At 35.2% G+C, this 14,407-nt stretch overlaps 1 protein-coding gene across 25 annotated transcripts in view; it reads left to right on the top strand.

Annotated features, from left to right (window-relative positions):
• The window catches only part of CCSER1 (coiled-coil serine rich protein 1), a 1,462,911-nt gene that overhangs the window by 176,114 nt on the left and 1,272,390 nt on the right, over positions 1 to 14,407 (top strand). For all 25 annotated transcript variants that reach the window (XM_025290710.2, XM_025290711.2, XM_044946320.1 and 22 more), the window contains exon 3: positions 1,254 to 1,438. In XM_025290710.2, coding sequence (XP_025146495.2) covers positions 1,254 to 1,438 — 185 coding nt within the window. The remainder of the gene's footprint in view (positions 1 to 1,253; positions 1,439 to 14,407) is intronic.

Genomic DNA, 14,407 nt, shown 5'->3' with positions numbered 1-14,407 from the left:
AGTTGTCATATATGAATGGCTTATTTCTTTGCTCTTCTGTTCCATTAAGCTGTCTGTTTCTATGCCAATACCATACTGTTTTGATTACTATAGCTTTGTAACATAGTTTTAAATCAGGACTTGTAATGTCTCCAGCTTTGTTTTTCTTTCTCAAGATTGCTTTGGCTATCTGGAGTCATCTGTGGTTCCATACAAATTTTAGGATTGTGAAAAATGTCATCATGATTTTTGATAGGGAATTACATCAAATCTATAGGTCCCTTTGGGTAGTACAGCCTTTTTAAAAATATCAATTCTTCCAATTTGTGAACATAAAACAACTCTATTTTTATTTTCATCATTTTCTTTCATCAGTGTCTTTTATAGTTTTCAGTGTATATGTTTTTCACCTCCTGGGTTAAATTTACTCCTAGGTATTTTATTCTTTTGATGCAATTGTAGATGTAAGTGTTTTCTTTCTTAATTTCTTTTTCTGATAGTTTCTTGTTTTAGTTTTCCTTTTTAAGTATAGTGAATAGGTATTACTCAAAATAACATATTGGAAAAAATTAGGGAGTAAGCCATTGAGACATTCGAGAAAAGTGTATCAGAGCAAAGGCTATGGGGTAAAGATCTGAGGCTGGAGCACACCTACAATGTTCTAGAAACAGTGAGAGGTCCAGGAGTTGGGGGTAGTCGAAGATGAGGGTATAGATATGATAGATATGATTAACAAGTGACCAATGAGGAGAGTAAGGTCATATCATGAGGAACTCAGTAGCCCATTGGAATCATACCAGCTTTCTGACTAGAGGAATTATCATGATCAGTCTCACTTAAGTGTATCATTCTGATTATCATGTAGAAAATAGATTGTGTATTGATCAGGGAGAAGCAGGTGGGACTAGGGAGAGGCCAGAGACTGTTTAGAAGTATTGCAGTAAGCAAGGCAAGCACTAATGGAGTTTGTGCCAGCATGTTAGTGGGGGAGATAGTGAGGAATGATCAGATTCTGTATATGATTTGAAGTGATAAGGACAGGATTTGTTAATACGATTTATGTGAGGTATGAAGAAGTCAAGGATGACTCCAAAATATGGGGGCTGCAAAGTGATTTACATAGTTAAGTAAACTACCACTACTAATTCAAAAAGTTTTCTGTGATTGAGAATTATTGAATGGCACTAAGAGTTTCCCTTTTGCTTTCAGTGGAACTTTTATAAAAATTACATTTAAGCATTTATATTAATTTTTATTTATTTATGTTTAAATAGTTCTTGCCAGTAGCCTCAGTCCATACCGTGAAGGAAGATTTATAGAGAGGCGACTGCGATCCTCATCAGAAGGAACTGCAGGGAGTAGCAGGATGATTTTGAAACCAAAAGATGGAAATGTAGAAGAAGTTAATAGTCTAAGGAAGCAAAGAGCAAGTTCATCATCTTCAAAAATGAACAGCATGGTAAGTATATACCTATGCTTGTGTATAATAAAATAATCCATATATTACTGGCATGTTCATGCCTCTTGCAAAATGAAAACAGACTGAAAAATAGGCATCTCATATTTTTGTTGTGTTTCTTTTTTAAAACCATTTTTAAAAATTGAAATATAGTTAATTTACAAAATAAATATATACATACACATATACACATATATATACTTTTTCAGATTTTTTCCATTATAGATTATTACAACATATTGAATATAGTTTATTGTACTATACAGTAGATCCTTATTTATACACTTTACATATAGTATTGGGAATATGTTAATCCAGAATGCCTAATTTACCTCCTCTCTACCACTTTCTCCTTTGGTAACCATAAGTTTGTATTCTGTGTCTTTGGGTCCTTTTCTGTTTTGTAAATAAGTTCATTTATGTCATTTTTTTAGATTATACATATAAGTGATATCATATGATATTTGTCTTTCTCTATCTGACTTACTTCATTCACTTAACATGATAATCCCAAGGTATATCCATATTGCTGCAAATGGCATTATTTAATTTTTTATGGCTGAGTAATATTCTAGTACATGTATGTATGAGCACACACAAACACACACACCACATCTTCTTTATTCATTTATCTGTCAATGGAAAAACTTTAGGTTGCTTCCATGTCTTGGCTATCATAAATAGTGCTGTTCGAAACGAGTTGCCAGTCCAGGTTCGATGCACGATACTGGATGCTTGGGGCTGGTGCACTGGGACGACCCAGAAGGATGGAATGGGGAGGGAGGAGGGAGGAGGGTTCAGGATGGGGAACACATGTATACCTGTGGCGGATTCATTTTGATATTTGGCAAAACTAATACAGTTATGTAAAGTTTAAAAATAAAATAAAATTAAAAAATAAAAAAAATTAAAAAAAAATTAAAAAAAAAAAAATAGTGCTGTTCATAGCAGCATGGCTTGCATGTATCTTATTAAATTGAAATTTTCTCTGGATATATGCCCGGGAGTGGAATTGCTGTGTCATGTGGTATTTCTAGCTTTAATTTTCTGAGGAACCTCCATATAATTTTCCATAGTGACTATACCAGCTTACATTCCCACCTACAGTGTAAGAGGCTTTCCTTTTCTCCACACCTTCTCTGGAAATTACTATTTGTAGACTTTTTAATGATGGCCATTCTGACCAGTATGTGATGATATTTCATTGTGGTTTTGATATGTGTTTCTCTAATAATTAGTGATGTTGAGCATCTTTTTATGTGCCTCTTGGCCATCCGTATGAACTCTTTGTATGTTTGGGAAAATGATCCCTTGTCCATATCATCATATGCAAATATTTTTTCCCAGTCTGTAGGTTGCTTTTTCGTTTTGTCTATGGTTTCCTTCCCTGGTGGCTCAGAGGGTGAAGAATCTGCCTGCAATACAGGAGACTTGGGTTCGATCCCTGGATCGGGGAGATCCCCTGAAGAAGGGAATGGTAACCCATCCCAGTATTCTTGGCTGGAGAATTCCATGGACAGTCCATGGGGTTGCAAAGAGTTGGACACAACTGACTGTGCAAAACACTGGCTGTGCAAAAGTTTTTAAATTTAATTAGGTTCCATTGGAGAAGGCAATGGCACCCAACTCCAGTACTCTTGCCTGGAAAATCCCATGGACAGAGGAGCCTGGTAGGCTGCAGTCCATGGGGTCGCTAAGAGTTGGACACGACTGAGCAACTTCACTTTCACGCATTGGAGAAGGAAATGGCAACCCACTCCAGTGTTCTTGCCTGGAGAATCCCAGGGACGGGGGAGCCTGGTGGGCTGTCATCTCTGGGGTCGCACAGAGTCGGACATGACTGAAGCGACTTAGCAGCAGGTTCCATTTGTTTATGTTCGTTTTTATTTCCATTACTCTAGGAGGCAGATCTAAAAAGATATTTCTGTAATGTGTGTCAAAGAGTACTCTGCCTATTTTACTCTAGGAGTTTTATAGTATCTGGTCTTACATGTAGGTCTTTAATCAATTTTGAGTTTATTTTTGTATGTGGTGTTAGCAAATGTTTTAATTTCATTCTTCTACATATATCTTTCCAGTTTTCCCAGCACCACTTATTGAAGAGTCTGTGTTTTGAAGGGAAACTTGGTCTGCATGGTTGTTGTTATAAGTCAGAGAGGATAAGTTTTCACTTGAGACTCTTAGGACAAATAGAAGCAACAGCAGGATAGCGACCCCTAAAACCTGTCTCCCTTACTTCCATGGAAAATATGATATTTTTATTCTAGAACAAGACCCTGTGATATGCAAGCTAAGAAATATGCTGATCACGACACCCTCTGATGTCATCATTTCACAGTATTTCTTCACCGTCTAGCCACCTAAAAAATATCCTGTTTAAAGCACACCTATGCCAGTGCTACTCTCAGATGCTTTAGTGGATTCTACTTTGCCCTTTCCTAATATAGTTCCCCTTCCACATAGGGTTAAGATCTTTGGGGGTCAAGGTGATATGCCCGTCCAAAGCTTTAACACATTCTGTGTGACTGAGACTCCAGATTCCTGGCATAAACTAGAAGCCTGCACATGAGGGTGGAAATGGGATGTGTGTAGGAGGGTAGGGTGCGAACCTGGACTTGTGAGCTGAAATGTCTTAGAGGTAGTTGTATTAGCTCCCTCATAACACGGGATACAGCTAGGGTGGAAAAAGATGACAAGTGAACTGCAGCCCAGAAGGTCTGTGAGGCCTAAGGTCTCACAGATTCTGGGATGGGCTTGCCTTTTGCACTCACTTTGCTCCCTTTGTCACAAACGTGTCCGTTCTCAGCGGTGTTTTTATTTCTAGTGTTTAACAGTGTTTGTTTAAAAAAGATCTATCTACCTACTTACTGATGGATATATGAGAAAAATGCTCAAAACTAAATCACTTATATCTGTATACATTTTAGATAATTATGTTTCAAATGAAAATATTAGGGCATCATTGAGGATTCCAATGTGAAGAAACAGTAAGTTACTGAGACAACCTTGAGTGATAGCAAAGCCATTGTCCTTGAAGTAGAGGTTCTAGCCATGAGGCCAGGCTTGGCCAGATTTTACAGATCAGTATCTATAAAACGACAGTAATGGGTTTCTTGTTACTGTTATGCTAAAAAATGATTATGTGTGTATTTATGTTTGTGTATATAGATACATTACATTATTTTATATTGCATCTTTCTGTCATTTGCATTGAAAATATTATATTATTATTGTAATATTGCAATTGATTTTTTTGTCTAAAGACAAGAACATGTTAAAATAGATTTCCAATTGATGCAACATTAAGATGTATGGCCAGTGAATTATTGCAAAACATTTTTCCTCACCAGATTTATATTATCCCTTTGTAGAGATGAGTTTATATTAATAAGTGTGCACTGTTTATTACCATTGCCCAAAGTTGGGCCTTTTATGTATTCTTTTTATATCATGTTTTTAGTGCTATTGATGCATTTATATAAATGTCCTTGTAACACCACAAAATCATTATTCTTCTCAGATATGATTTCAAGATTTAAAATTTTAAATGCCAAATGTAAAAATAAGATTTTGTTATTTTATTTGAGGTGTTTTTATAAATTTTCAAAAAGTGTACCTGCAGTGATGTAGATTGTCCACTAGATGTCAGAATTACACCATTGTCATGATAGGGGAAAAGCTGTGAAGATTGGACAAAAACTAGTTTAAACCATTGTGCTTATTCACTGAATTCACAGGTAAGATTTGTTGAACTAAATACTGACACACTAGAATTTGCACATGAAATATGTATCAAAATTACTTTATGACTCTATTTATTAGGACTTTGCAATGTCTCAATCTTTATAGTTTAATAGTTAATTTAACTTGCATAAATTGTATTATTTAACTCCTAGCATTATAAGGACAGAGAAGGCAATGGCACCCCACTCCAGTACACTTGTCTGGAAAATCCCATGGATGGAGGAGCCTGGTGGGCTGCAGTCCATGGGGTCACTAGGAGTCGGACACGACTGAATGACTTCACTTTCTCTTTTCACTTTCATGCATTGGAGAAGAAAATGGCAACCCACTCCAGTGTTCTTGCCTGGAGAATCCCAGGGACAGGGGAGCCTGGTGGGCTGCCGTCTCTGGGGTCACACAGAGTCAGACACGACTGAAGTGACTTAGCATAGCATAGCATTATAAGGAAGGAATGCTAGGATTTTTTTTTAAAGGTAATTTTAGCTATATGTGAAACAAGTGACATATATTTAGGAAATGATAGCTTTATGTGTGAAAAATAGCATACATTTTCTATATTCTTCTTCCAAAATAATTGAGGCGATTCTATGTATTTGAGAATGCATCCGTAGCTCAGTTATTCTTTCCTTTTAGAAAAATAGTAGTAACATGTATTTTTAATACTTATTTCAATGAAGGGACTACTCTTAATGCTTCACATATATTATCACATTCCATTCTCACAATATTACGAATTGAGTGAATTTGTTATTGAACACATTTTTCAAAAGAGGAAACTAAGGCAGTAAGAAGATAAGCAACTTGCTCAGAAACATAGTAAGTGGCAGAGATAGAATTTAGATTTGGATCCTTGCTCTCTTAAATACAAATTCTGCATGCTTTGAGGGGAATGGGATAGATTTAAATTTAATTTTTCATCTTTATTGTGTTATTTCTGTATAATGAAGTTAACACTTGTAAGGCAACCTATGCTTGCTCTAAGTCTAGACTACAATTGTCTGTAAGGGATGCAAAAAAGAAACAAAATTTAGTACTTACTCTGGATTTAAAATGTGGTAATATTTCTTGATATGTTGATGGACAGTATCAGATGAGAAATATCCAAAAAGGAACTTTGTCACAAAAGAAGGTATTTATACTTAGAAAGTGCTAGAGTACTTCATGTATTTCAAGAAGGTTTAATTCTACTGGTGGGTATGCCTCTATTTTTAAGATGCTGATGTTCCTCTGAATGATGAAAAATATTTCCTAATTGGTAATAGGTGAAAGAGGCCAGAATGCTAGTGTTTTTGTACAGTTTGGGTATATACAGTATGAAAGGGAAAGGGCAGGATGTGTTAACTCTTTGAACATCAATGAGTCAGAAGAAATTGGACTTTGCTTCCATTTATTACAAGAAATCAAGCTTATCTGTAACAATTTGATAGACATTCAAATTTATTATAATTCTTCAAACTGATTTAAATAGAGACTTCCCTTAATTTTCCTCTGAGTAACTTTCTTGATTCTTCCCTTAGGATGGTCCAAACATTTAAAAATAATCTTTCTAGAAATAGGCTCTTTATTTTTCAAAGCTTTCCCTCCAGATTATGGTGTGTAAATGATTAAATATAAGGATCAGTCTTGGTTTTTTCCAGAAACTTTACACAGTGAAGTCTAACTCCAAATATTTACCAGATCACCCTTCTCTGAAAAAAGGATTAATGTGAGGATAAATTTGTGTGTGTTAAACAATATATAGCACCTAGAAGCACTAGAGAAAGTAAAGTGCCTGAGTGTATGAGAAAGGGCTACATAAAGAGCAAAAATACCCTCCACATCCAAGTGACTTTATAATATAGATTTATTTCTTCCTCAGGCTACATGTTCATTGTGGAAGGTGCTGGAGTTCCATTAAGTGTCTCGTCCTCTATTCAGGCTGTTGAAGCAGCAGCCATTGCAAACATTGCCTGTCACTGTGGTGAAGAGAGATCTCTGGAGGCCTCGTCCCAGTAATAAATGTTTTCCTTGTGAAAGACTTCATTTCCTCTCACAATTCATTGAGCAAATCTGATCACCTGGCCCCAACTAGCCACAAAAGGGACCTGGGAATAGTCCGTCCATGTGTCTAGATGATGTAGACTCAGACATTGGATCAGGGGCACTATTATCATCTTCCCAAACAGAATATTGTATCTCAGTTCTTTCAATTAACTGAGATTTCCTGCTTACCTTGTCCCTCCTTTTTGTTTTCAGGCATTTGATGGTCATAAAGTCAAATTATGCCTCACACTGAGTTTGTCACTATGGTTCAGAAAGAGGAAATCATCTTGGAATTGAAAAATTCATTCTAACCACAAGTTTTGTCTTCTGAGATGTGTTCTCTTCCTGACTGAAAAGCCTTGTATATATCTAAAATACTTGACTCCAGGTTTGGGAATCCTACTATATTTGGAAATTCTTGTTTTTATTACAGTAAAAGCTGGTTTGGAAAGTTGTGTTAGTTTTAGATTACTCAGCAAATGTGCACAGAGTTGCCCTCAACTATTTGTGCTGAATGATCCTGACAGTGTTCACTTATGGCCACTTTTATTCTGACACAGTGTAATTCCTCTCATTTGCAGTTTGGCATCCTGCTGCTTTTGTGTAGAAACTGTGAATAGCATAGTAAAAACAAGAACTGTAGAACTTCTTCTGTGAAGAATGGATCAGACTTACAGTTGAGGAAAAAAGTAGTGACTTGCATATCATCAGCATTTCATGTTGTATTCTAATTCTTTTCATTCTATTTTATATGTTGAAATCTAGAATTTAAATATTATTGACAATAGTTGATTAATCTAAGACTAATAAAACCCTGTATTAAATAGCCAAGCACTTAACTCTGCATTCACTTTTCTTCTGGGGCCTACTGTTTTCACCTTTGTTAGCATTTTCTATATTCATTCATCCATTCATCAATTCATTCACAGTTTCTTTCAATAAATGTTTATTGAAAACTTAATACTTTGTTTTCAGAACTTTACTTTGAAAATGCAAAGATGAAACAGACAGCCCTTGAGGATTTTATAGTTCCAGATTGGGAGACATTAACCTAATCTTATCAATGCAACAGATTTAACCATTTTGACCATCTTAAAATTCAGGATGGGTGGGGGCATGCTTGATTTGGGTTGTGACCATTGATATCAAAAGTTAAAAGGATTAAAAAAGGCCACAAGAATTTCTGTATCCCAGTGTACAAATTGACACTGTTAATTGTATACATGCCTCCCTGGCTAATTTCTAGAATTGAGGATAGCGATAGTGGTGAGAAGGAGCTCACCTTCTCACTCACATAGAAGGTGAGAAAGTACAAAATTACTGTTTAAAGAATCCGTTTTAAAATATCCCACCTCTACTATCCACTAGGGAAAATTGTTTTCCTGGGCTTGTTTAGTATATGCACTTTCACATTTCCGTTTTGTGGCATGAAGGTTGTTCAGGCTCAAAATTAAGAGCAAATGAAAGATCATTGGAAGATCTGATTTAAGAAATTTCTCCTCTTAATCCTGAAATCTTAAATAAGACTTTCAAATACATAAAAATTTTAATGGCTTTTTGGGAGTTAAAGATCTCAACATTTATGGAACATTGTGAATGGAATTAAAGCTATCATCATTGCATGCTACAAGGACAGTTAGTAAGAAAAGGAAGTCATTAATCTATTTAGGAAAATGGGGGCATACAAATCATTCTCAATCCTTATATATTGTAAGAAGGAGAGTCATAAGTATCAGTCATTACACATGCAATTAAATTTGTTGATAAGTAGTATATTAATTTTAGATTAATATCCCTAATCCGTAATGCCTTTATTGATTTTTCTAGTTACTTATTATACTTTTCCTATCAATGTCCTTCTAAGTTGTCTTTGGCACTATGTAGTTATCTGAATATGTCTCATTTTATTATTTGATTTCATTCAGTCTTTTAAATGGAAGACATTTTGTATATATTAGCATTTATTATAGCACTTAAAAGTGCCTGGTGTACAATAAGTATTGGTGAATTAAAGGTAAACTTGCTAATTAGGTTGTAATATAGATACTATAGATATGAATTAAGGCCTTTAGTACAATCACTGTGTGTGGTATGCTTATGGATATTTTTGTATATTCTTAATTTATGCAGATGTACAGATGTTTCTATGATACACTGATAAAACTCTGGGTTTTGATGCTAAGTACTTGATCAAGACCATATCAACTTTGATATTGTTCTAGTAGAAACATCATTCATTTAGGATAATCAACCTTATAGACTGGCTCTTCAGATCCTATCAGTGCAACAGTTATGGACTAGCCAGAAATAGTCAATTGTTTGTGATATTATTGAGAACCCATTAAATAAATACAAGTTCTAAGTCAAATATGTCTATGAGGGTTGGGAGATGGAGAGGGGGTATGAAGACTTAGTGTTTAGTGGGGTCAGAATTTTGATTTAGGAAAGGGAAAAATTAAGAGATGGATGATGGTGAGAGTTGCACAGCAATATAAATGTACTTAGTGCCACTGAAAGTGAAAGGGAAGTGAAGTTGCTCAGTCATGTCCGACTCTTTGCAACCCCATGGATTGTAGCCTGCCAGGCTCTTCCATCCATGGGATTCTCCAGGCAAGAGTACTGGAGTGGGTTGCTGTTTCCTTCTCCAGGTGCCACTGAACTGTACAGTTAAATATGGTTAAAACGGTTTGTTTTAATTATGTGACTTTTACCACAGATTTTTTAATAATATCACCTACATATTTATTTAATATATCCATTCTTAATATATTTATTTAATATATTATTATTTAATATATCACCTACATATATTATTTTTCCATCTCCTTTTTATTATAAACTTGTAGATTCAGAATTGCCTTTTAAAAAAAAGAAGAATGAGGTAAAATATTCCATTCTTTTTATTTTGGTCTTTTCACTTTAGCTTTTGGGATGAGTAATTTTTTTTTTTTTTGAAGCTGTCATAATTTATATGTTTGGCACACAATCCTATGAATAACATATTCAGAGAGAAAAATCACTTCACCTTCAAATGCTTTAACATCAGTTGTAAGTAATTGCAGTATCCTAATTATTACCATTTCTCTTCATACAGTTCATATGAAAATGTCCATAGCACCTAATTTTTCCCTCTGTGATTACATTATTCAAATTTACTAGTTTGTTCAGGCTGGTGTAACAAAATATCACAGACTGGGTAGCTTATAAATGGCAGAAATTTATTTACCACAGTTCTGGAGGGTGGGAAGTCCAAGATCAAAGTGGCAGCATCGTTCCTCATTTGTAGCCAGCACTTTCTTGCTTGTGTCTGATGGAAGGAGTTGGGTTCTCTCTGGAGCTTCTTTTATGCAGGCACTAATCCTGTTCATGAAGAATCTACCATGATGACCTAGCACCTCCCAAAGGCCCCCATTCTAATACCATCATCTTTAGCAATTAGTATTTTACCATAAGAATTTTGGGGGTACATAAACATTCAGGACATAGCAATAAGCGATCACATTTTAGTAATAGCAATACTAGAATATATTCAAAGCTTTATTAAGAATAATACATATTTCTATTATTATTTATCGGAGAAGGCAATGACACCCCACTCCAGTACTCTTGCCTGGAAAATCCCATGGACGGAGGAGCCTGGTAGGCTGCAGTCCATGGGGTCGCTAAGAGTCAGACACGACTGAGTGACTTCACTTTCACTTTTCACTTTCATGCATTGGAGAAGGAAATGGCAACCCACTCCAGTGTTCTTGCCTGGAGAATCCCAGGGACGGGGGAGCCTGGTGGGCTGCCGTCTATGGGGTCGCACAGAGTCGGACACGACTGAAGTGACTTAGCATAGCATAGCATAGCACATTATTATTTATAAAGGAAATAATTAATAAGTCCAATAGTAGAAGAAAATTAAAGATTTTTTTCTCTAGCCACACTATATCTGGGATACTGTTAGACACTTTATGTTGTTGTTGTTCAGTCTCTAGGTTGTGTCTGATGCTTTGTGATCCCATGGACTGCAGTACTCCAGGTTTCCCTGTCCTTCACTATTTTCCAGAGTTTGCTCAAATTCATATCCGTTGCATCCGTGATGCTATCTAACCATCGCATCCTCTGCTGTCCTCTTATCCTTTTGCATTCAAGCTTTCCCAGCATCAGGGTCTTTTCCCGTGAGTGGGCTGTTCACAGCAGGTGGCCTAAGTATTGGAGCTGTAGCTTTAGCATCAGTCCTTGCAATGAATATTCAGGACTGATTTCCTTTAGGATCGACTGGTTTGATTTCCTTGCTGTCCAAGGGACTTTCAACTATCCAACACCACAATTTGAAAGCATCCATTCTTCGGCACTTAGCCTTCATTATGGTTCAGCTCTCACATCTGTACATGACTACTGGAAAAACTATAGCTTTGACTGTACGGACTTTTTTGGCAAAGTAATGTCTCTGTTTTTTAACACACTGTCTAGGTTTGTCATAGTTTTTCTTCCAAGGAGCAAGCATCTTTTAATTTCATGGCTGCAGTCACCATATGCAGTAACAACTTCATATCCCTCTGAAATTAAGAAATTGGAAAATTAAGGTTATTTACCTTTTAATCTTGGATTAGAATGCAAAGATGGCAGTTGCATTTGTAATTGGATCAGTTAATGTCAGTTTTCTGAAAGATGAAAACTGTTTATGTCTTGTTTAGGTAACCACACGAGCTGACACAGCATTCATAGCATGAGAAAGAATATTTATTGACTCAAGATCCCTGGAAAATCTTGATCATCTGAACAGCTGCATAGTCTGTAATATGTAATTGACCTTGAAGAAAATAACTTATATTTTCTGAGAGAATAATCATTGGCATTTGAAGTTTTTACATTATTCTGGTTACACAGTGAAAAAAAGTTTATTCTTCCTAGGATTATTTTATTATTTTGAAATTTAAATACAAGCTATTAAATTAATTTTCATAAATTAAAAAAGCAAAACAAGTTTTAACTTTGAAGGTCAAGAAAAATATTGTAGTAAAATTATATATAATGCATTATAATCACTTTGTAGAAAATATATATTTTAATATGTGAATATTTTTCAAATAATTTTTAACAATCAAGACAAATGTTTATAATTATTTCAGAAACTGTCATATCGCAACTCAGAATAAGAAAGTGTGATTTACTAATGAATCAAACATATACATTTCACACTTTTCCTATGTGATGATATTTTTGTTTAGTCATTCTTAATTTAGAGTAGCTGTCATTTTATCACTTTTATAATTTAATTCAGTGTTCATGTCACTCTAGTTCTAAAAGTTTGCTCTGAAATTCCTCCTTTTTAAATATCTTTTGTTCTTAGCCTGGTCCATTCAACTGGCAACAACCCACGTGCTTTTATTTCGTTCCATCCTTTAGGCTCTTTATTGTATACATTTGTAATTCCTTTACAAAATTATGCTTATAATGCTTGGCTGGTTGTCTTCAACATTATCCACTGATTAGTTTATGCTTCAGTGAGAAACACAAAGAATGTTTTTTGTCGAGAGACTCAACACGAATCAGAACGTTTATCAGCTGTCAAGAGGTACAAGTGAAGTAGGTCATATGAAGTACAAGTGAAGAGGTCTGGAATACCAACCCACCTTCCCAGCTCCTTTGTACATCTGGGAAGCACTGGCCCAGACTGCTGGATAGAGTTTGGATTCTTAGATGTATATAATTGCCTCATTAACCCAGAAAGAGCCAATCAGTACAAAATTTCTCATTGTTTTTCTTTTTAATTATAGTCTTCATGCTGTATACTACATTCCCAGAACTTACCTTGTAAGTGAAAATTATATTTCACGTGGTCAAACAGATACATTGAAAAATCACAGTGTATCAGACTTATGGCAATAGAATGAGAGGTTTGTGAAAAAGGTATTTGTATAAGGAAAGTTGCTAAAAATCCAAGGACTGAAACTTTGGAGTGGATCTGGAAAAAATATGCAGAGAATTGACTTTTGCTCTCATAGTTATGGCTACTGTCCCTTTCTCCCCTGTCTATGCTACTATCCTATTTCAGTTTTTATACAATGGTTCTCAATCCTTCCCTTCTGTTTCTAAGGTCATATTGGAGAAGCAGCAATTATGTTATTTAAACTAGGACCTTCCTTTGAGAGTCCATGTAATATGTTTCAGTAATTAAGTCTACCCTCCCTACTGTCACCCACAATATGCTTTTTTTGGTTTTATTTTCAAATTGATGGCAGCAAGTTGAGCCAAAGACAGTGGCAGAAGTTTTGTGCATTGTGTAAGCAACATGCATTTGACACTTGCCAACTAGGAGACCACCACGCATAACCCACTCCTGTTTTACTCTCTTGTCTTTCACTGCTTTTTCTGCTTTGTCTCCTCTGGAGCTTTCTGTGGATTGTGCTTCCAGCTGGCTGTAGTCCAAGAGGAACTTACATACGGGGTGTGGGCACAAAGGGGAGGTTGGAGTTTTCAGCATGACTTCAGAAGGGAAGAAAATCTATTAAATACCTTTAGTTTCCCAAATTATAAGAAAAGTAATAATGTAATAAAATGTAGTAAATTAATAAATTCTTAAACAATTTTGTAGTAAATTCTTGCTTTTACATACTTTTTTCACCCGAATGCCCTTCATGCCTTCTAGTATTTAGTATCTTATAAGAATGTGCTATTTTGTTTTCTCTTTGCAAAACTTGTCTGGGATAAAATCATATTGCTTAGGAACCAAAGGCAAATTGTTTCTTCTAACACATGAAAATGATCAAAGTAGACAAATTTACAAGATAGGAGTTCTTTTCATGTCATTTAAGTATGACTTTTTAAATTTTTTAAATATGCAAGGATGGTGTGATAAAAGGAATAAGTGATGGGGAAAGGACACCGAATTCTAGTCTCGTGTCTTTCACTTAATAATAGTACCCACCTCATCGGTTGTTTTAAGGATCAAATACTATATTTTATGTGAAAAGGCTTTATAAAATCTAAAGTACTGTATTAATGAAAATGACACATATTTATTAATATCATGAGTTGAAGCCAGAAACTGAAAAAAAGTAGCATTGACTTTTCCAGTATCCACTTAGAAAGGAAAACATTTTAAGAGCCAAACTCACATTTAAAGTTCTCATGACAGTAAGTTGAGTGGGCTCCTTTAAGCCACCACAAAAATAATCCTTAAAAATTCAAGTAATATTAATATATAAGTTAATG

Source organism: Bubalus bubalis, chromosome 7 (assembly GCF_019923935.1).
Source record: "Bubalus bubalis isolate 160015118507 breed Murrah chromosome 7, NDDB_SH_1, whole genome shotgun sequence".
NCBI classification, from domain to species: domain Eukaryota; kingdom Metazoa; phylum Chordata; class Mammalia; order Artiodactyla; family Bovidae; genus Bubalus; species Bubalus bubalis.
Note: the sequence above shows the minus strand (reverse complement) of the source record. Positions and strands in the feature narration are given on the sequence as shown.